This window comes from Dufourea novaeangliae, unplaced genomic scaffold, assembly GCF_001272555.1.
Source record: "Dufourea novaeangliae isolate 0120121106 unplaced genomic scaffold, ASM127255v1 scaffold241, whole genome shotgun sequence".
Taxonomy (NCBI): Eukaryota; Metazoa; Arthropoda; class Insecta; order Hymenoptera; family Halictidae; genus Dufourea; species Dufourea novaeangliae.
The window spans coordinates 58,068-79,418 of record NW_015374117.1 but is presented as its reverse complement, the minus strand read 5'-3'; the positions used below and the strand labels follow the sequence as shown (position 1 = coordinate 79,418).

General features: G+C 42.5%; 4 protein-coding genes across 4 annotated transcripts; 2 read left to right on the top strand and 2 right to left on the bottom strand.

The window, feature by feature from the left end:
• Positions 1-2,216: 2,216 nt before the first annotated feature.
• On the top strand, positions 2,217-2,973 carry LOC107191180 (chymotrypsin inhibitor-like). Its single transcript, XM_015580153.1, has 3 exons — positions 2,217-2,320; positions 2,407-2,510; positions 2,793-2,973. Exons 1-3 carry the CDS (start codon positions 2,269-2,271, stop codon positions 2,883-2,885), a joined length of 249 nt encoding a protein of 82 aa, XP_015435639.1. The 5' UTR covers positions 2,217-2,268; the 3' UTR covers positions 2,886-2,973.
• A 348-nt stretch (positions 2,974-3,321) lies between these two features.
• Positions 3,322-10,419, bottom strand: LOC107191140 (inducible metalloproteinase inhibitor protein-like). The gene is made up of 9 exons (XM_015580105.1): positions 10,321-10,419; positions 9,706-9,806; positions 9,059-9,134; positions 7,964-8,014; positions 7,795-7,895; positions 7,565-7,717; positions 4,415-4,472; positions 3,796-3,914; positions 3,322-3,624 (listed from the first exon to the last, which is right to left on the bottom strand). Exons 1-9 carry the CDS (start codon positions 10,370-10,372, stop codon positions 3,544-3,546), a joined length of 792 nt encoding a protein of 263 aa, XP_015435591.1. The 5' UTR covers positions 10,373-10,419; the 3' UTR covers positions 3,322-3,543.
• Positions 7,247-8,381, bottom strand: LOC107191156. The gene is made up of 4 exons (XM_015580124.1): positions 8,268-8,381; positions 7,964-8,014; positions 7,795-7,895; positions 7,247-7,717 (listed from the first exon to the last, which is right to left on the bottom strand). Exons 1-4 carry the CDS (start codon positions 8,320-8,322, stop codon positions 7,559-7,561), a joined length of 366 nt encoding a protein of 121 aa, XP_015435610.1. The 5' UTR covers positions 8,323-8,381; the 3' UTR covers positions 7,247-7,558.
• Positions 10,420-14,528: 4,109 nt separating the features above from the next.
• On the top strand, positions 14,529-15,217 carry LOC107191157 (inducible metalloproteinase inhibitor protein-like). The gene is made up of 3 exons (XM_015580125.1): positions 14,529-14,622; positions 14,801-14,913; positions 14,994-15,217. Exons 1-3 carry the CDS (start codon positions 14,571-14,573, stop codon positions 15,111-15,113), a joined length of 285 nt encoding a protein of 94 aa, XP_015435611.1. The 5' UTR covers positions 14,529-14,570; the 3' UTR covers positions 15,114-15,217.
• Positions 15,218-21,351: the final 6,134 nt, after the last annotated feature.

The window sequence follows — 21,351 nt, the reverse complement described above, 5'->3', positions numbered from 1 at the left end:
TATAGAGCGTTGATTTCTTACCACCTTTATGTACCAGTAATACAGGATTAATACTGGAACGATATCATGAAAGTCTATCAACGTTCGTCCCGTAATTTATAGACTACGAATTCTGCCCAGTAGAGGGATGTCTTCTTTGTCAGTCAGAGAAAGAGGCGCATTCATTATCTGGATAAAGATTTACGATTAAAACATTAAAAAGTACTCCGCTACTTTTAATCGATTAACCGTGGAAATTCCAATTTTTGTAATAATATCATACTTCTTTTAGAATGATTAAACATTTGCCAAACAAGTATTTAATTTCATTAACTGTTTAAAGATCAAGATGAAGCTTTGAAGAACTTCAACAGTCTCATAATAAAATAATACTTTTTGAACGAGTGAACACTTGACATAAAGCAAGATGAAGCTCTTTGATACATTAACAATTCTTATAGTAAAAAAGTACTTATCGAATGAGTGGACATTTGTTAAACAATTATTGAATTGTTTAAGATCTAAAATTGTTAAGATTAAAAACTGTTTAAAGATCACGATGAAGTTCTTAGATTTTGGTTGCTTTATACTATTCGAATAGAATCGCGTCCAACTCTACTTCATGCCCGATCCTCCGATTGAAATTCCATTCACGTCCGAAACGAGTCATGATTCATCCGAAAAGCTGTAACGTCCATATAACCAGTGGGCATACCGCATTGTCCGTGGAAGCATATTGAATCAACCGACGCGGAAGGAAGTTCTCTTTCGGCCGAAATTGTGCCACGAATTTCGCCACCCCTACATAGATCCTGCCTTCAAAAACTGACGATTCAGTTCTCCCACCCCTGGAGGGTCCTCGAGAACCGCTTGGGAACCGGTCGTAGCACGTGTCGGCAATCTTGTATCCCGTCGCGATTTTCTAAAAAACGTGAATGCCACGATATTAGGAAATGTGAACGCACCACAGGGAACAAACGGATGAAGACCGGCGGTTCTCCGTTTATTAAGTTTTTTCGTGAACCACTTACGTATCATGTAATATACACAAAAATACAACAAAATATTTCTTCGGTAATTTTTAAATAATTTAGGAATGAAAGGGTTGAACATAAGCGTACGAATTCGCTGGAGCTAGCTTTTTTTCCACCCTTCGATTCTTCCCCAGAACTTTTAATTGGCCAAACAACCGTCCGTTTTCCACGGATGATCCGCGAGGATCGGTAATTTATTCGAGCGTTTCGCGCGTATTCACCGCCGATGATCTCGTCTGTTTACTCTCGGGGGTTGGTTGGTTAGTTACGCGAGAAAAGTCACGTCTGCGGAGATTCGAACGCTATGATGGCGATTAAACCACCAACGATTTGGTTTTACTACGGTGGTGAGGCGCGCGAGTAACGCCAGAGAGCGACGAACGAGAGCTGCCTCGCGCAGAACCTGCCCGTACGGAACATTAACCCGTGACCGCGGCTCGATAATTTACCAGGCCTACCCTCCCCTTGATAAATGTAGCTGCAACCGGAGAGTGAGCTCGTTGTTACGGGAGGGAACGATACCGTTTTCCCGTTCAAAACGATCGACTGGCTTGTTAATATTAGATTACGCCCCGGGAAATATTTGCCTCCGGTTGGCCGTATGGAAAACGTGGGGGGGGGGTGGAGGGGGGACAAATTGCCGCGTGGTCGACGGTAATTAACGGTGCAGTTGGTAATACTTTGTCTAGTGTCGATTTATTACCGATAGCTCGACACACACAAGTAAAAACTAATAAGGACTCGATCTATCTTCGTCGAACACGTTATCAACATTGTGGCTCGAGACATGCACATTATCCTCGCAAGTGCACAGTTAATCTTATGGATCGCAAACTCTACCCTGACAGGGTACGTTTCTTTTTATTTCGGTCGAGTGTAAATTATTAACCATATTCCTGCGAAGGGTTGACTTAGTACGTAATATTTGGAAGTTCGACGTGGTCACCAGTATCGCGTGAGAATTAATTTCTTCGCCATTGTTCGAGCGACGGTCTTACTATTATGTAAGTTCCTCGCAAACATTCGCATTTGTTGGCTGCCAGATGTTCCAAGGAGAGTGGTAAATAATGCAAGACCTTCCGTGGAATAATAGGTACAATGAAGGCAAGGTCAATGAGATAGTATAACATTATGACAGGTTCTGAAGGTCGATGACTTTGTATAAAAAGTCCCGCATCGGGGAACTTTCATTAGAAGCGTTCTGAAAAATTCGCAAAAGCGCAACTGAAGCTGAAACTCGTCTCAGAAATCAAAGATGTCTCGCGTCGCTATTCTTCTTCTCTTCGTGGCTGTAGCCTTTATAAGCTGTGAGTATCGTCGGATGGAGTAGGTACCTTAGTGTTTTGCAGGGTTTTGATGAATTAGTACCATTTCTTATTTCTACGTTTATCAGTGAGCAACGCAGATCATGAATGCGGCAAAAACGAAGTATACAGTGAATGTGGAAGCAATTGTGAACCTAAATGTGGAGAGAAGGAGCCAACATACTGTCCTCAGGTTTGTCTCAGAAAAAAAACGAAAATATTTTGGTTGTTTGCTTCATTTTTGCAAATGAAATCTCACTATATCTTTTCCGCCGACTCTCGATTAAATTGGGTTTCTCTTAGTCTAGTTCCCGTTGTCAGGGGAAACAAAACTCTAAGCACGATGTTAATTAGTATCTGCCGAAACTCCTTCGTTAACTGCCATGAGCCGCTTTCGATTCTAGAACTAGAGAAGCCACACTGTGATCATTGATCTCTTTAATATTTCTGCAAGTTCGAACTTGGTCTTCTTTAGGTGTGCCTGGAGGGCCGCTGTCAATGTAAGGCGGGATACAAAAGGAACGCTGAAGGAGCATGTGTCTGGCCTAACAAGTGTCCATCCCCATAATATTATTTCTTAACCGTGTGATTTATTTATCAATGAAAATATTGTGATCCAGAAAATGGACAATAAATAGCGTTACTTTCTGCATTCATTCACGGTTCTTTTTATCTCTATCCGTTTCTTTGTCCGAGTACTGTCCGCCAATCGATCCATACGTACACTAAACGGAAATCTTATCAACGAGGACGTTATCGACCGATCACTCTTAACTTATCTGTGTCTAAAACGAGTACGTAGAACAAGTGATTCAACGTTCTTCCTTTCATAACACGCTGTTTCAGTATGAATGTGCTTCTCCAGGAAATTTGAAATACCACAGATACCGTATACTTACGATTAATAACTTAATTCACCTTGATATCGGTTTCAGTTTAACAAATCCGTCGAATATTGTAACGGAAGAAGATGTAGGAATTCGCAAGGAAGAAAACGACAGATGTCTTGCTTATAATTTTTATATTAAAGATATACAGTATACATCAGGCTTAACAAAAGTAAGCGATAAAACAGTTGTGTTAGATTTCATTTGTGTAGTGGTTACCACTAAGAATTAATCATGTTATACCGGCTCGAAGGAAGCATTCTACCGTGCATAACTGTCCCAGACGTTTTCTTGTCTTTTTTTCGTTTAAATTAAAATGAAATACCGCGATTGCGGAGTCTAACAGTTGCGCGTCAGAACGCATTCGTTGTCCTTATTCTTCACGTAGCCGGGTTTACACTGGCAGCCAATCACGCATCTCTGAAAAAAAGAGTCGAGCAATTATTAGCTAACTGAATTCTATATTAAGTCAATCGATAGTAATAACACGACTCGTGAAATCGTTCCTTCTTCATAAAGGATAATCTTGTTAGATGTTTAACAGCTGAAGAATTAACGATTGTTGAGTGAAAATTATAAAATCGAACTAACCAGTGTGCAGATCGGTTTGGCAGGCCCGTCACAGGTATCTTGGCAGGGCGATCCGCAAGCGTTGAACACAGCGTTAGGTCCACACTCCTGAGCAGCTTCCATGTCCTGGGGAAACGCGGCTGTAACAAACCGAGGAAAATATTAATTAACAGCCACCATAATTTTTTCATTTATTGTCACTTCATGACTATAGTCAAATTCTTCAAAGAAACATCTGAATCGATTGAACATCAGAAAATAGGTGTCAAACTTCTCTAGTTTTGATAAATATTTACTATTAACACCCCCACTGTTAAGTGAAATATTGCATGTTCGTCTCAATCCGTGAAGTGAATTTTCTACTATTAAACAGAAATAGTGTCTTTAACTTATGAATTTATGGTCTCAAGTGACCAACAGTCAAGGTTTAACTGTATAATTATATTAATTGTTCTATTTAAATTTTACTTTAAACAACAAATGCAAATTTTTGTTTGCTTAATGAAAAACAATGCAAGAAAGTGCCACTACTATACTCGACATAAACATCGAGAGGGTTAATGAATAGGATTGAATTAGAATGAATTCTATGATGAATGAGAACATAGGATCAATGATACTCTGTTTCTAGTGTACTTACTGGTGTAGGCAAGAGCCACGACGATGAAGAGAAGCACTACAGCGCGAGACATGTTTGTATGCGGAAGTGGTTATTTCGGCTGGTTATGTCGACTCTGAGTCTTCGGAAACGAATGATGGTCCCCCGACTTCGTCAGCTTATATACGATCTGTCCAGTTGACCATCGCACTCTGATGTCCCCTCTCGACGATACTCACTTTGATTTTTGCCACAACCCGCGCCCGCCACCGTTCCCGTCGATCCGCAATTTTGTATACCAGCTGATTCACATAGATAGATTATTGATTACGCTCGAAGACGACCGTTCGTTGATTATCTGATACGATACTTTGTTTTCACACCGCGCGTAGTAAGCACATATCGGTGAGATCGTCTGGATGTGATGCAAGTGAACCTCTAATCTGTGTTAAATCGTTCTTTTTTTTTATTTTATTGATACCAACGGAGCTCTCACTGAGAATTGTGCAGCTTTACGTGAGTTTTACATGACCAGTTCGTCAGTAATACCTAAATCTAGACATCACATTTTTCGAAGAAAAAATGAATATAAGAGCACGCGACAATATTCAGTTCCGAAAGTAGGGATCTAACTTTAAATGGGGGATACAGAATGTTAATTACATGACTTAGATCTTGCTTTTCAGCGTTACAATACTACACTTCCGGTTAGTTGTTATGTGTTGAATTTTTTTTAGGCTATTTAGAGTGTAAATTTTAGACTATCGTTCTGTCGGAACACCCGTTAATTTTGTGTCGAATAACATTTATCTTAGGCACTTCCCAGAAAATCTCTCGCGAGTTTACGCAACCGTCTCGTGTAACTCGTTAAACATGCTGTTTCGCGTTCCATTAGACCATCTCCGACAGGTCGTCATTCAATCTCGATGAAAAATAAAAGGATGCTCTATTGTAGAATTCCGTGCGAAACATGATATCTGTGTGCTTTAATGCACGGAGATATCGTTTCCCACGCGATTTTATCTCGCGTTTATCACAGATACCATAATCGATACTCGCTACGATCGAGCTTCCCTAATCTACGATTCCTCCGTGTTCATGTCACTATTCTATATCATTTATTCTGTCATACTCTCTGCAGATTTCTGGAGTTAATCGGAAACGTTGATTTCAGGAATAAAAACAGATGTTAACCCTTGGTTATTCTTAAATACTCGTGGACCAATTGGGTAATACCGAATGATAGAATGACATACGGTACTTTGATTTCCGTTCTTTTTTTCTGTGAAGATTACAGAGAAGTACCAGCAATTAAGTGAAAAGAAGCCAGGTTACGGTATCTCTGTCAGGATAACGGCCTTTGCCACCGATTTTGCAGTCAGACGCGGTGTTTGCCGCGTAATCTCGCTTCCGAGAAGACGCGTCGCCTCGGGGGTCCTAATTTTTGGTACTAATATACCCGCGGTTGCCGTCGTTTAAAAAGAATTAATTGTTCGACGCGAAGAAAACGCATAAACAAACCGATCGTTGGGTTACAGTCCAGGAAACACAAAATTCTCCCGAGGATCAGTGTTGTTTAAAACCCTTTCGATGTTTATGCAGAGTATACTCGTCACGAAAAGATGGCATTTGCTATTAAAAGTAGAATTCAGGTAAAAAAAATACATATTCGTAATTTCAACACATTTTAGAATATTTTAGGACAAAGGAAGAAAACAAACAGAAAAAATAAATAAATATCTATCCAGTATGTGTACAGTGACTCATGAGTGTGTTCACGAAAGACTATCTCCTTCATTTGACCAAATTATTTACCAAAATGCGAATTTTATTTCAAAATTAGGAACAATTGATTAGAGAAGGATGATACAAGTTATTGAGAGGGGTATATATAAATAGAAATTGGATAAAAATCTTGATACCTAATTGTTATTTTGGAAGACTGGGTTTGAATGTCTGAGTCACTGTACCCACGAGGGCTGTCTGATAAATAACTTTATTATTTTATTAAATTTTATATCAATTTTACAGCAAATGCATTTATTCCGCTTTTGTCGAGTATACTTGTCATAGCTTACAAAATGATTAAGCACACAAGTGCACGTTCTCAGAATGAAATAAGACACATAAAGGGTTAATGGATTATTTCCTTTGGGCGTGTCGGACGGACCCGTTTAACGGTCCTCATCTGGCCTTCTTTGTGCGGTGAGAAGAATAATTTAGTGGCTAACCCGTTTGTCCCCGAGTATGTAACGACAAAAAAAAATAGGAATTTCAATAGACGATGCTAAAGAAAGGACGAGGAACAGTGGTAACAGAAATCACAGGGATTTTCTGTTCGATAACCGATCGTTCGTCTTATGCAAATTATTATTACGAATCGTCCTCGAACCCGTTTACTCTTCTCTGTTTGGATTGTACAGAGATCTTCTCGGAACCCGAGAGAGTGTTTGCCAGAGAACGATAAATAGGTGGCGACCGGTACTCGTTCCTCAATAGTGATTTTTAATGGGTTGGTGGTCGATTGGATCGAAAAACAAAAGAAGAACAGAAAAAATGTCGATTGCTCCGAAGAATCGAGAAGCTCCGTCGTTCGATGGTATACATAAGATACTTCCTGGAAAATTTGCCCGTCCAAAACGAGAAATGAATCTCGATAATCTCAAGTATGTCCCGCGGTAAATACACTGCAGATCGTGATAATTACTAAAATCAACGACGGTTCGATTAGATAAATGCTGTTGCTGTTACAACCTGAGCGGAATTTTTCCCCGATGGGAGCTTAACCGTGGTAAATATTTTTCTAAAATTTTCGTCGGCAAACGGTGTCGCGTATACAATAAACAACCATGTCAGAGATAGTAGCGTTATCGATTTATATTTGGGACACTACGCCTCTTAACGAGGTCCCGATCGGACTGGGAGGTCGTGATCTCCGACACGACGATGAGATTCACTAAAACGAGCGTAACTGACCGCGTTTCAGTTAGGCATACATATATAAATATTTACGTATTCTCTGCTACATAGTAAACAGGGAATTAGGTTTTACTTTTTATTGTACTGATATCACATTTACATTTCTAACGGAGATTTCACCTAACTCGATAAATACTCGACGAAAAGACACTTATCATCGCCAGGCATCGCTTTGCAAGATCAGCTGAGAACTAAAATCGTCGTACATCAAACAGTGTTTTTCTGCTGTGGAAACTTCATAAGATCGGCGATGGACCATTCGCGTCCGTTCTTTATGTTATCGATTATGCAACCTATGATCGTCACGCAGTCGCCGTCGCTGTCTTTCAAGAAGCCCAACTTGCACTTGCAACCCGACTGACAATTCTGGAACAAGAGAAAAAGAAACGATCGAGCATGTTAAAAGGCACCGGCTCAATTTAGTCGAATCTTTTTCTTCTTACCGGTGGATTGTGACACACCAGAGGCAGGGGATGATCACAGGTTGGTATACATGCGATGCATTTCGTCGGCTCTTCGTTTCTGCCGCACACAATCCCAAGTTCTGAAGTCAGAGAAGTCGATCGAACGTTAAAACTCGTCGATTATCAATGTCGATATCAAGAAACTTACCGGTACTACTTCCTCCGTCAGCTGGAGCGGTTACAACTCTGTCCGACAGGACTGAAAAATTTAAGATTCTCTGTACTATACACACAATCTAAATCTTAATCTTAAAAAATTAAGATTCTCTGTACTATTCACTCTCGATTACGGTTCTCACAAGAATTTTAATTTTAGGTTTAATTATTTCTTAACGTTTAGACAGTTTGACTGTCCCTGTACCGATGATTTCCACTAGATAAAGAATACTGCGAGTGATTTTGAATTTCTAAACGAATTGTTCGTTCGAATAGAGTTCCACGGGGACACTTACGCGTTAACCAAAGGAACAGCACGACGAAGACCGTTTTCGCGCCGGTTTGATTCATCTTGCACAGATGGGAAAATATAACACGAAGCCAGTTTTAATGAGACACTAATGGGTCTTCCTTGTTGCAGCTCTTTATAATGAATAGCATCGACTGTTTAAAGAGATCGTAAATCATTTCCGACGACCGTAATCATTGTTCCAACTAACTGATCCGTATCTACATGTTCGTTCATTTGTGTGCTTGCATTTTTCAAGATAAAAACGCATCGACTCGAATACACCGGCTTCCTCTCCAATACAGTTGCATTCGATTGTTGACGAACGGCTTAATCGCTGCAGTTGGTTGTTCGTTTTTAAACGGAAATTTTTATGGACATGAAAATTTCTGCAAAGAAAGCTTCCTCAAAAAATGTAAATTTCTGTCGAATCACTCGAAAACTTTTCATTGTCTTATTTCTGAATGGTATCAATTCGTTCTTACGTATAGTTCCGTCTGTCATTCAATAAAATCGTGCACGAATACGCACGAACTCCTGAATACTTTCGCAAAATTCCTGCCAATCAGATCGTTACAATTCGCAGGAACGTGTTCCTCGTATTGGGTATCAAATGACAATGGTTATATGCCACTAATTAATTTATTTGCATTTTCGTACATTGCATTTGGAATAGTAATTGAAGTAGAAAGGGACATCTGGGAGCGTGTGATTATTATTGAAAGCAAGAAATAGGATAAACAACTGTTTGTGGTGTTGCTAAACAAATAGCTCTCTGTTTCCGGACGAGGTGTTAACACTCCTGTGGACTGACGCAAGCTCCGTTATTGTTCCTCAAGTATCCTGACTTACATTGGCAACCTATTATGCATTGCTGAAACGGAACAAAGAAATCAGGATTAAATAAATATACCTACACCAGAAATGAAAAAAAAAGTTCTCATTGCCGAGCTTAACTTTCGAATGGTAAGGTGGGTTTTAAGGTCGTACTTGGTATGCTTCAAACAGGTTAAAAAGTTATTATCCTGAACTTGTATTTTTGTTTATTCATATAGTAAACAAAAATATCAGAGTAATATAACACATAATGTTATAAGTGTTACACGTTTACTAAATAAAATAAAATATTTTAAAACGAGAATAATAAAAAATTGAGCAGGACCAGCACAGAGGATCTATAACTTGGGTCGGATACATCCTGGAGCTTACCATTAGAGGGTTAATCTGAATTAATTCTATAGATTATGTATGAAAGGTGTTGCTTTCGAATGTATGTCCCCTCTTCTTTTTTCTTTTTATCGAATATTATCTCTAATGTATGTTAGCGAATCAGCTCTCTATGATTCTACAAATACTCGTGACAGAAGAAATATGACATGATTAGCATCTGAGACTTTGAAGCTAGTTGTAGCGATAGTGAAATATTAAAGCAGTTGAATACTAACCGCCGTGCAGACTTGCTTTGGGGCTTGGCCACAGGCTGGTTCGCAGGCCGAACCACAGGCATTGTATTCCTCGTTTTGACCGCACTGTTGGCTGTGCGAACCTTGAACAAGATAAAATCGTTGCGTTATCCTTCATACGATACTTCCGTTTCACTCACGAATAAACCGACGTCGATGTTCGAGGAGGGATCAGAATCAGGATTTATCTTATGCAACGTGTTCACACAGAAATCCTACGAGCTTCACCTCCGAATAAACTGGAAGTGAGTTGCTTTCATATTCTACTCTCCGTGACAGATATTTTTAGCGAAAAGGATACATTTCAATAGCTATCGGTTTGCAGTTTTCGAGAATGATGACTAGACTGCGCAAGTTTATGCAAATTCATAAAATCTAAAAATTAAAATGGAGCAGAATTTTGAATTTTTTAATAGTATTAAACTGTTTTAAAATCTTTATTTTATTGCATTTCCAACGTTAAAAGGCGTTATAAATACATAAATATTCGGAATTTAATGATGACCGTGTCCACGTTAGAGAGCAACTTTTTCACGTAAATGTCAAATTTCTGTCCTCGAACCAGTTGAACTTTACCCGAAATGTTTTTTTACTCACTGGCAGAGAACACCGCCATAACGACGAGGAGAACGAGAACGATTCGCGACATTGTAGCTCGGTTGCCTGGACAGCTTACGATAGACAGTAAAACTCGTGGGAAGTAGTTGGCTTTATATAGTGCTGTTACGAATCACGATTCGTAATACGACTCTTGTTGCTTCTTTTCGTTGATCTACGTTCCGAGCTCATTTTCCTGGTCAGCCTCTCCTTTCATCCTTATCTCGCTTCTCGGTTGGACCCTGGCAATGGCGTCTGTAGTACATATATGGATGAAGCGGGCCGAGCGGTGAGCGGACGGAGGGCAGTGATGGGGAGAGTGAGGTGGGGGGGGGGGGGGGGGTAACGTAATACAGGTTATTATGTAGTTATAAAGGAGTAAAGGATTCATTTATTACAACGTCATTACGTATTAACGAGGAACTCATCGGAAGATTCTATCGACTAGTTTTCTGTTCAGTCTGTCGACCACGTTCTAGGACGCTCGATGGCGAGCCTCGGCTCGATTCTTGAAGCACTTTGTCCCCATTTTGGACGTTCTAGGGTGAAATATACTTTGACGAACAAGCAGAATATATTTTCAAGGGCTTAAGTACCGATGGAATTGTCGAAGAACTGATATTTAACAAAATTGAATCGTTTTTTTTTGCCTTTTAACGTCGATTAAAACTATTATAATTCGCGATAGTCAAGGTCTACTTGTAACTCGTTTAGTATGTATCTCGAAATTGCACTTTTAAAGTAGTAAAGTCATTATTAACCCATTAACGCCCACTGTTGCACCGGTGCAACGCTTATTTTAAAAGTTCGTCGAATTCTTTATTTTACCTTTCCTTAAAGCATTTTCGAACCCATTCCGAATGAAATTTTTCGTAGTAAATAATATTTCCGTCCTCCAATTGGCAACGATAACACTCAAGATGGTCGGTTTATACGGCTTCGCCCTGTATAAATACGATACGACGGAAAAGTTCTTCGGGATAAGCGTTTCCTTTCGAGTTTCCCCTGCTCGTCAACGCAGCGAATCCGCGCAGTAGCGGTCCGTCAATCACCGGGTATTGTGCAGCGCCGACAATTAGCGACTTTCTAGGTGGAACGCGCGAAAAGGTTCCAGCGAATTTCGCCCCATTGAATCCAGTCGGGGGGCGGAAATTTCAGAGACCAGCTGGATCACTTTGCCCGCCGATCGATCGATCCCAGTCGTTTCCCGAATCCGCGTTTGCTTTTACCTTAAATGCCATTTCACAGTCGGACAGCTTCCGACGAATCCCTCTTCGTCTGGCACTTTCCTGTGCATGCTTTTCTTTTTCCACCTTTTTTATTTAGCGAAACCCAGCAGTCGACAATTGAATATCCGACAGTCAAAATGCTATTTATTATTGAGCACTCAGGACCCACTTTCCCCTTTTCGTATCCTCTCATCTTTTCCAACGAATAATTCGTCTGGACGGATGGCAAGTGCTCTTACGGGGAGGATTCCTTTCACCGAGTACTTCTTTTTGATCGAATGACGTTCGCTCTTAAATGTATACGGTGTTTCGATATGGTGTATCGCTGACATAACCCTTATGACGTGAAGGTGGTTGGCACGTTCCAAGGTTCCTAGAATGGTCTCTGACTGGATGACGCCTATTTTGGGCGATTCATAGTTTTCCCTAATTGTGTTAACACTAGACTACCAAACCCGTCAAAAGGACAAATTTCTGGGATTCCTAGTTTTCCCTACTTCCCTTGACACTAGAACTACCAAACACATAAAAATTACAGATTGCAGATGATCACTTGATCATTTCAAGTGTGATCCTGATTACTTCATATTGACTTTTAATGTACTATACATTTTATGTTGTACTATTTAATTCAGTATACATTTAACGCTGGTAGTTCTATCGTTAATTCCTCCTCTTCTAACTATTCTGCCTAGACTTTCATAGCGAAAGTTAATCACTCGGAAAGCTCGAAACAGATCCAGCTGCCCGCGATCCTTTGCGACATTGTGCTGGCCGACCTATTCAGTGTTCCAAGGCGTCTGAATAACCCCTAAAGTCAACCCTGGTTCCTCGTCGCCGGCGACCAGCAGCCACTGACAGCGGAAAACTCGATTGGAAGTCCTCGAGAGAGAGAGAAAGATCACCACCCGCCTTCTCTCGGCCTCCCCCTTCTTCCTTCCGTCCTGGCCCACACCCTTCCTTGCTCTCCACTCTACTTTTCACCCCTCTGCAACGTCAAGTTACAGGAGGCGAGAGAAGCGTGGCTCCTTTGTGCCGATGAAGGGCCACGATTTCAGTCCTCCCTCCACCCCCTGGGGGTGAAACGCCCTGACACACTGACCCGATATTAACGCGTCCAATCAGACCCTTTCGACTTCGAGGAACGCTAAACGTTTCCTGTTTTTGAAGGGCGTCCGACGTCTCGCGAACAACGTTAAATCGTTCGTCATAGATCGACGCATTTGATAAATAATCGGTGACCTTAACCGTTTGAGCGCGATTCGTCGATATACCGACGATCACTAATTACTCCAAATATGCGGCGCGTCGCTATATCGACGATTACATCAGTGTGCATTTGGCAAATACTTACTCGCATGTATTAAAAAAAAAAAAAAAGGTTAGCACTCAAACGGTTAAACGATACTGCAGTTCGATAATACAATATATTATTACGATAAGATAATATGCACAACGAACCAGGTATACAGGGTGTTGAAGAAAAAGGATATAAGACTTCAGATGCATATCGTATACTCACCGAGTGTAGTAAAAAGGTCTAATCAACATGGATGTTTAGACAATTTCTCAATTTTTTATATCCTTGGGTCAGTATAATAGTCGGTGGCTTCGGAGGATAAATGGGTTGTGGTAAAACATTCGTAAAAATTATAATTATATTTTAGTGGGTATATATTGTCTATCATATGGCACAAATGACTTACACACGACAAGTTAAAGTGGTCTAAATCTAGGCAATGGTCCAAATTCGGCAACTTTTTCCCCTTATTAAGAAATCAGTCCACGAGCGTGGTCCGTCGAGAGAGTCTTTTCTCGTCGTCGAACGGAGTTCACAGATAATCAGCGACTCGCGGAGAGACACAGGAATTTCCCACGTCAGGCATCATCGAGCACAACGTCTGCAGAATCAGCGTGTGTAACAAAATTCCCGAGGACCTTTAACGTGGCCGCATTTCCGCCTTATCGCGATCGTATTTCTCGTCAATGACAGTAGACGTCAATACTTTCACGAGTAATTAATAAATCAAATTACACAGCAATGTTCAACTTGCAAAGTAATTTTTTTTGTCCAATTTTTGAGATAAATCGACCACTGTGTGCCCTACTATGGCCAGTGTCGGAGAGAATCGGGCTGTCCCCAAAAGCTGATACGCTTTTCGTCCCGGTGGATGCGTTCGAAAGCGCGGTCGGTTTGAGAGTCGCTTTTAATTATCGCACCCTCGTCCTTTCGGCTGCGAGGCGTTATTAAGCGCGGTCTTTAATAGAAGCGGCTGCTGAACGAGCCATGCCGAAACGAGGGAATCAACGAAAGGACGCAAAATAGCCAGGACGACGAGACAGCATCTTGCCCTGGCGAATCCTCTGGCGAACCGTCGAATATCATCGAGATCTCGACGGGAAACTACCGTTGTCGTACCAACTTTTTAAATATTTTTCTCATAGTATTAGTCATTCGAGTACTTTCTGATATTTATTGCAAACCTGGCAAATCAATCGTCAACGGTAAACGTACCAAATTCCTCCATGTGTGATGGACAACTCAAGACAACTGAATACAGCCAGATTAGGTCGATCGAGATCTTTTCTTTTTCATTATTCTTAACCAAAGTGTTGAGGAACTACCTTTCTTGTACTGATAACGGTCGAGAATTTGGAAAGGAATCGCTATCGCTGAAAATAACAAAGAATACGTGTCGTTATCGTGTTTGCATTACGAAGAATATAGTATTGTAATTTTCGATAATCAGTCTTTTCGTTCCAAAGTGAACGTGTAATATCGGGTGTTCACCGGTTCTAAGTACGCAGTTAGTCGGTACTCGCGATCATAAACATATATAAAATGAAGGAACGAGGAGAAAGGGGAATCACACAAATGGTACGTGACCTTGCGTCAGGTCTGACATATTTGTTCAACTGAGACGATCCGAACAGCATTAATGCGACTGTATATAAACCGGTCTATTGGCTCCTGTTGCCTCAGTTTAGAACCGACCGAGGCTACCCGTGTACACCGCCAAGATGCAGCGATTAATTTTCGCGTTGTTCGTCGTCCTGTCGATACTGTCATCGTGTAAGTTTTCCATTGTCGCAAGGTTGTTATGGAAGTGAATCAATTGTTTTTCATCGTTTTCGAAGTTTTCGTGGGCTTGAGTGAACCTTGTTGCCTGCAAAAACAACGTCAATAGATCAGATAATAGACATATCCATATTCCGATTAGCGGTATTTTTAACTTGAATGGTATTTTTAGTTACGTCCGCCAGTAAACTGATCTGCAACCGGCCACACGAGTTCTACGATTGTGGATCCGCGTGCCAGACCACTTGTGCGACTCTAAACCAGCCGTGCCCTATTATAAATATTGTGAGTTTCCTGACAGAAGAATTCGAGATGAATGGAAAACAGCAGAGCATCACGATTCCTCGTTGAATTTCTGTTTTCAGAGGTGCAACGACGACTGTTACTGCAAGAAAGGCTACGCGAGAGACTGCAGAGATGTGTGCATCCCCATTTCTAAGTGTCCTGGTAAAGGATGCAGGCCGAGAAAGCCCTGCGAAGGATAATCGCAGCAGTGAACGATCGATTCGTCGAGATGGTTAACCATATAACAGCTTGAGGATCTTTTCTCGTCAGTCTTAAGAAAATACAGATAACACTGTACGCCTGACATTTGCGTTGAGTTTTTCTTGTTTAAAAACACACACTTCCGTGTTGATCGAGTGCGCAATTCGCGTGATCCGCGATCTATACGAGTCAGCATCGACGTTATTACGCAGCGAACGGAAACGATAAGACAGATTGCTTATGCAGTTAAAACTATTAATTTTCTGACGTATGTGTTCGGTTGGCCAGACATTTCGTGAGATGTTTCGCGATATTTGTCTTCAGGCGATCTAAAACTACCTTTAATGCTCAAATTTCGAAAGCACATGGTTTTATTCAGAAAGAGGAAACTATTATTTTATAAAGACTTCATGGAAATAACGTGTCAAAACTGATAAGAAAAGAACTCTTATTTTAGTGTACGTGTTATACGGTGACTCACGTGCTCGTTCATATATTTTCCAAGTTGGAATTAATTTTTATACAATTACAATTTATGTATCCTCGTGATTTCGACTTTTATCATCGTTTCGTTCTTCTTAATTTTCAAGTAAGATTCCTGGTTTGGTATGTAATCTGGTGAAATAAATATGGCAGCCTTCCGTGAACAAATTTATGAGTCACTGTACATGGCAGTGTCTTTTTAACCAAAGGAATCGATCTTCTGACGAATCGAATTAAATAAACACTTATACTCGAGTGCATTAAAGAATATTCATCCGAACGGAACCGTCCCGTAACTCGTCTCTGAACGGTTAGTTATAAACGAACCATCAGGTAGGAGGGTTTGTTCGGCTGCTGACGAGCCAGACTTCGCGGCACGAAAAGCCCAGAACGGGTACGCGCGAGCAATCGGAAAGTCAAACAGCTTGACCGGGGCGGTACCCGGGCGCAGAAGAGGTGCTCCAATATTTGGATCCCTAATGTAATCCACAGAGAAGTCGAAAGTGCTGAGGCCTTCCTATCGTTCCAACCCGATTTCCTCTTCTCCCTCCCCCTGGGAGACCGTGCTCGGCCTTCCGGAACATCGCGAGATTACGATGGACCTGTTTCTCTCTCTCTCTTTCTCTCGAAAGAGACGGGGAGAGTGAAGGAGGAGAAAAAAAAACTTTTCTGATAAGGTCACCGGCGATAAAAGTTTATCGCATCGCGACTCGGCTTTGCCCGTCCGAATCTCCGTATCCGGACGCCTCGCGAAGGGTTATCTGCCTCGACTTTTCGCGTTCGGTCCTCTCCACTGTGTCACGAGTGAATTCCGTCTGTCGAAATACCCTAACTCTCCTCTGTATTTAATACCAATTCATCGACCTAATGGTGTGTGTTCGATAAAGAACATAACAGGAATGATATTATATATATTATTCTTGGCAGATCGTGTGACTCATGTATTCGACATTGGTCTCACACAGAGATGGGCAAATTCATCATCTAGATAGAGTTTCGAGGAACGAATAACAGATTAAAAAATACATCGTTTTTTTTCACCGATTAAACATGGAAATTCCAATTTTTTTAAATAAAATTGTACTTCTTTTCGAATGCGTATACACTTGGCAAACAATCGTTTAATCTCATTAATTGTTTCAAGGTTAGGATAACGTTGTTAGATACTGCTGATTTTCACTACACATCGCATCCCCGAAAAGTGTCACAAGTAAAAATTCCTCAATTTTCTACCAACACATAGTTCCACCAGAAAAATGTTACAAGTCCAATACTTCAAGCGATGCAGTGATATACTGTCACTTCGTTCAATATAAGAAGTGCAACGCGAATGAATCAGTTTCTTTTCCCCTGAAAAATTACACGTTCTCGACTTGACACATTTCTATCACTGGTGCGACATGTATTATTCGACTACTATTGTGTTCGGTTACGTACGAACGATCGTTCGATGCAGAAACACAACAGCAAGATTTCCTTTCGTAAAATGGCTGACCCAGCTCCCCCAAAACGATCCATCGGGCAATTAGAAATTCCAGTCGCGTGCGTGCTCGCGATTGCACGCGCGCGATGTGTCCCCAACACACGCGTGTCTGTCCGTGCGTATGCACACACACATAAAAACACACGAAGATAACACACGACTGTGCGACGACGACGCAGAAGCGCGCCGACCAGCAGTTCTCCACTCGAATTTCGCATGCTGCACGACACGTGCGCAGTCTACCCCCTGATTCTCCCTCGCGTGGAGGACAGAGAAGAACTCGGTCGGGTACCGCGGGGGTTGGAAAAGAGAGCCACCTATCGCCCCGAGGGGTTGCTCGCGCGTTCCTACCGGGGGCATTTGTTTAATTGGAAACCGACATGGCCGCCGAAGGGGGGGTGGGCCACCCCATGCACGCGCTTCTCGCCCGCCCCATCTGCACGACCGCATCGTCCTGAAAATGCGCGGTACTCTCCGCACGTGCGCGATTTTTCCACCCTGTGACCTTGATCCTTTTTTTCTCTCCCTCTGTCCTCCCCCTTTTTCATCCCTTCGTGTTTCCGACGACGTCGCGCACGCACGCGAAATTCCGTTCTACCGATCGACACGTCTGGTCGCTACTGACGCGTTATGATTTGTTGCAGAATAATGATTAGATCGTGTGTAGTTCGATGATGGCTTGATCTTGTGAGTACTTCAGTGATCGTGTTCGTTGTAGCTTCGTTTGGAATATTGAACAATCATTGCGATAATTCGATTGAAATAATTCAGTTAAATAGAAGTGACAGCGAGCCACTGTATATGCCATCTATTTCATTTTTACTCGGATAAAAATACGGCGAGGAAATTCCGTCAAACTCGTGTGTACTATTATACATTGTCCATAGTTCGTGTCGACTGCACTCGTTGGACGAATTAACGCATCCATAGCACCCGAAAGGGTTGAATTCCGGCGGAAACGTTTCAGTCCTCCCGATCGCGGTCTCGCGAGACAGATTATGCAGATTCCTCGGAAGATGGTCGTGGAAATTTCGCGGGCCGAGCCCTTGGAGCGTAACGAAAGGCCAGATTACACCCTTTGTTAGTTCGCTTGTCGTGCAAGCTGTTATCGGAAGACAGGGAGAGAGAGAGAGAAAGAGAGGGTTTTCGAGAGGGGACGACCGCGAAATTTTCAACAGGCAACATGGCCACCCTGGATCAACCCCTGCTCGCTCCAAATCCGATGCGAAGTTTCGCCCGCAGCTCCGTTGCGCGGGGGTGAAAGCAGGGGTTGGGCCCGTATTCGGTGCGCGTTTTACGCACTGCGTATATCATTATCGCGAGTTCATTTCTGCTCGGTTACCCCATCGATGCGGACTAAACGCCGGATCAAAGTAACATTCCGTCGTGAAAACGACGTCGACTGTAATTCGGTCTTTGCGGGATTTCGTACGTATGAAGAAGAGGGTTAAAGGTGGGGGATGACGACCACCTTTGTTCGCGCCGCTATAAAATATACGAGCGTTTCCTGGGAGGTGGTAGGGAGCATATGGCGGGAGAAGGTATAGAACTATTTCATTTACTGCTACTGTTTGGGGCACGTTATTCTTTCGTAGAAGGTGAAAGACTCTCGAAAGAGAGGGGAACGCGTTTTTGTGCTCGTGTCTCTGAGGTAAATTCGATGGGAGTTTCCCATATACAGGGTTCACCTTAACACGCGGTCCGTATTTTTGGGGATAAGTGTTTGGAATTTAATGGCAATGAAACGGTCGTAACTTGTGGACGATATATCGCCGATTGATATCAACATGACTGTTCACTCGTCCAGATTAATTCAGGGAATATTTATTTTTATTTATTTATTTATTAAAGGGATAAATACCCTTTAGCACAAAATTATAATAAGAGAAGAACGTACATAAAAACGAATGGAATTGATTGTAAACATTTAATTTATTGAGAGAATTACCACCAGAATCTCTGTGTGCAGATCTCTTAGAGAACCGCATGTAGATCCGGTACATTCACCAAACAGAAGGAATCACTTTCAGTCCTCCCTCTCGAACTTTTTACCGTCCATGATGTATACACACTCGCGCCAAACAAGCTGAGCTTTCAGCCGCGAGCGTATCAGGAATTTCTCAAGCGGATCTCCATAGAGTAGGAAAGGCAGGCCGCGGTTAAATCTCCATGTGTGAATACTTCTCGGCCGCCAAATGAATGTCATTTTTCTCACGGAAACCCACCGCCACCATTATCGATATCATTCACACGGGCTTCTTTCCACGGTGGCCAGCAAACAAACGTCGAACGATTCCTCGCGGCCGAGGTCCACTTTACAGAGGGTGAATTCTCTTAACGCACCCTTTTCCACCTTCTTTGAATCCTCTTAACGTCCCCCCGGGGGGACGAGGGGCAAATAAGAGTGTCTTCCGGTCGATCGATTCCTCTTGGAACCTGGTTCGTTCATTTTCACCTATATTTCATTCAACTGTCACATCTGTTCGGGACTTTGGAATGGAACGATGCGATACGTCCAAACACTCATCGATGATTTAGCGCAGTATCAAAAAAGTGACTGTTCTATTATCCAAAAGTTCCCTTATCCGAACACTTACGCCCTCCTGATAGTTTAGACACGGGAGGCTGATTCTACTGTACCTATTTAGAAACGGTTTTCATCATTTCATCGATCATTCCGTTATCTTTTTGCGATCCAACGAAGAGCTAACCTCGACCAGTCCAGTACATTCTGCACGATGCATAGACCCGTGAAAACTCTATCGACGAGGCGTGTTAACTACCTGCTGGTCGCCGCATTCGCATGGAACGGATGCAAAAGGCTGTATGCAGGCTGCAACTGCAGCTGACCAGGTTGAGTCACCGGCTGTGCCCCCGGTGGAATTACGATAAAGGGTGTCCATCCGTGACTCGTTGGTAACAGGTACTACGTGACGGTGAAACGAGGAGACAGCCAGGGGAATCGATCGTTTCACGAAAACTCGCTCCCCCCTGCCTCGTTACCACGGTAATTATGGAATGAAAACCGAGAAGCCACGTCGATGATGATTCGTATCGGTGTTCGCCAGGGGCCTAATAGAAATCTCGGTCGTTTCTTTGCGCAACGATCATCCCCTAGCTACTAGCCCCCTGTCAACCGATCTCTACGACCAGTGAAGGGGGGGGGCGTATTTATCTTGCTCACGGCCGTTATTTCGACTCGTCCCGGTCCGCAGCCTCGGCGATTTCGTTCGACGAGCCTTCCGCCCGTACCACCCAATCATTTTTCCGACCGATTTCCCGATCATTCGTACGAACGAACGCTCATTCCGAGCAAATAGCCGTCAGGATAGAAGGGGGGAAGAGGGAACAGGCATTCGTCGATGGAGAAGAAAAAGCGGGCCACTTGCGGAGCCAATGAAAATTTCCTCGAGCCTCCCTTCGAAACTTAAACGGAATTCCGCGGGGAAGTTTTACAAATTGTCAGGAGATCTGTTCCATTAGCGGCGACGACTTGGACTGATGGTTCCCCTTCTCACTTTCGTAGATTTTCCTTCGTGTTAGAGAAGACGATTTCGAGTTAGAGAAGATTATCTCGAGTTAGAGAAGATGCTTTCGAGTTAGAGAAGATTATCTCGAGTCAGAGAAGGTGGTTTCCAGTTAGAGAAGGTGCTTCCCAGTTAGAGATGATACTTTCCAGTTACAAAAGATGCTTTCGAGTGATAGATTCCGTTCCTATCTTCATCGATCTGTTTTTTTAATTCCCCGCTGTTCTCCAGAATGTTTCTCGAAGCCATCGCAAGAGCGGTCCACGTATCGATCCGCTGGCGACCGGTTTTAAGTAATTTAACGGAGGCCCTCCCGGACGCATAAACAAATACGCGCGCGCTCATTGCCGGCAGATTGAATATTCATGGGCGGCCGCCTCGTATTTACATTTCGTCGGGATTATCATATCCGCGGGAGTGAGTACTCTCTTAAAACGCCGGCTCTCCCTGACGTTCGTCCCCGGTTCGGTTACTCGAGAGAATCGTCTGTATCACCCTACCGACGTTTTCACTTGGGATTCCAGCTGTTAGCGGATCCTCCAGTTTCAGCGATTTCACTTGGGTTCCATTGATCGATGACCTTAATATTATGACGAACGACGACGTCACCATAGTGGCGACGTATGAGTGTCACATGGTATTTTTCGGGTAATCGAAGTTACTGAATCTTCTTACCTAGGGGAGACCCTTCGAAGACCAGGTACCTAGGGTGAAAACGGGATCTACCATTGTTTTCAAAACGGT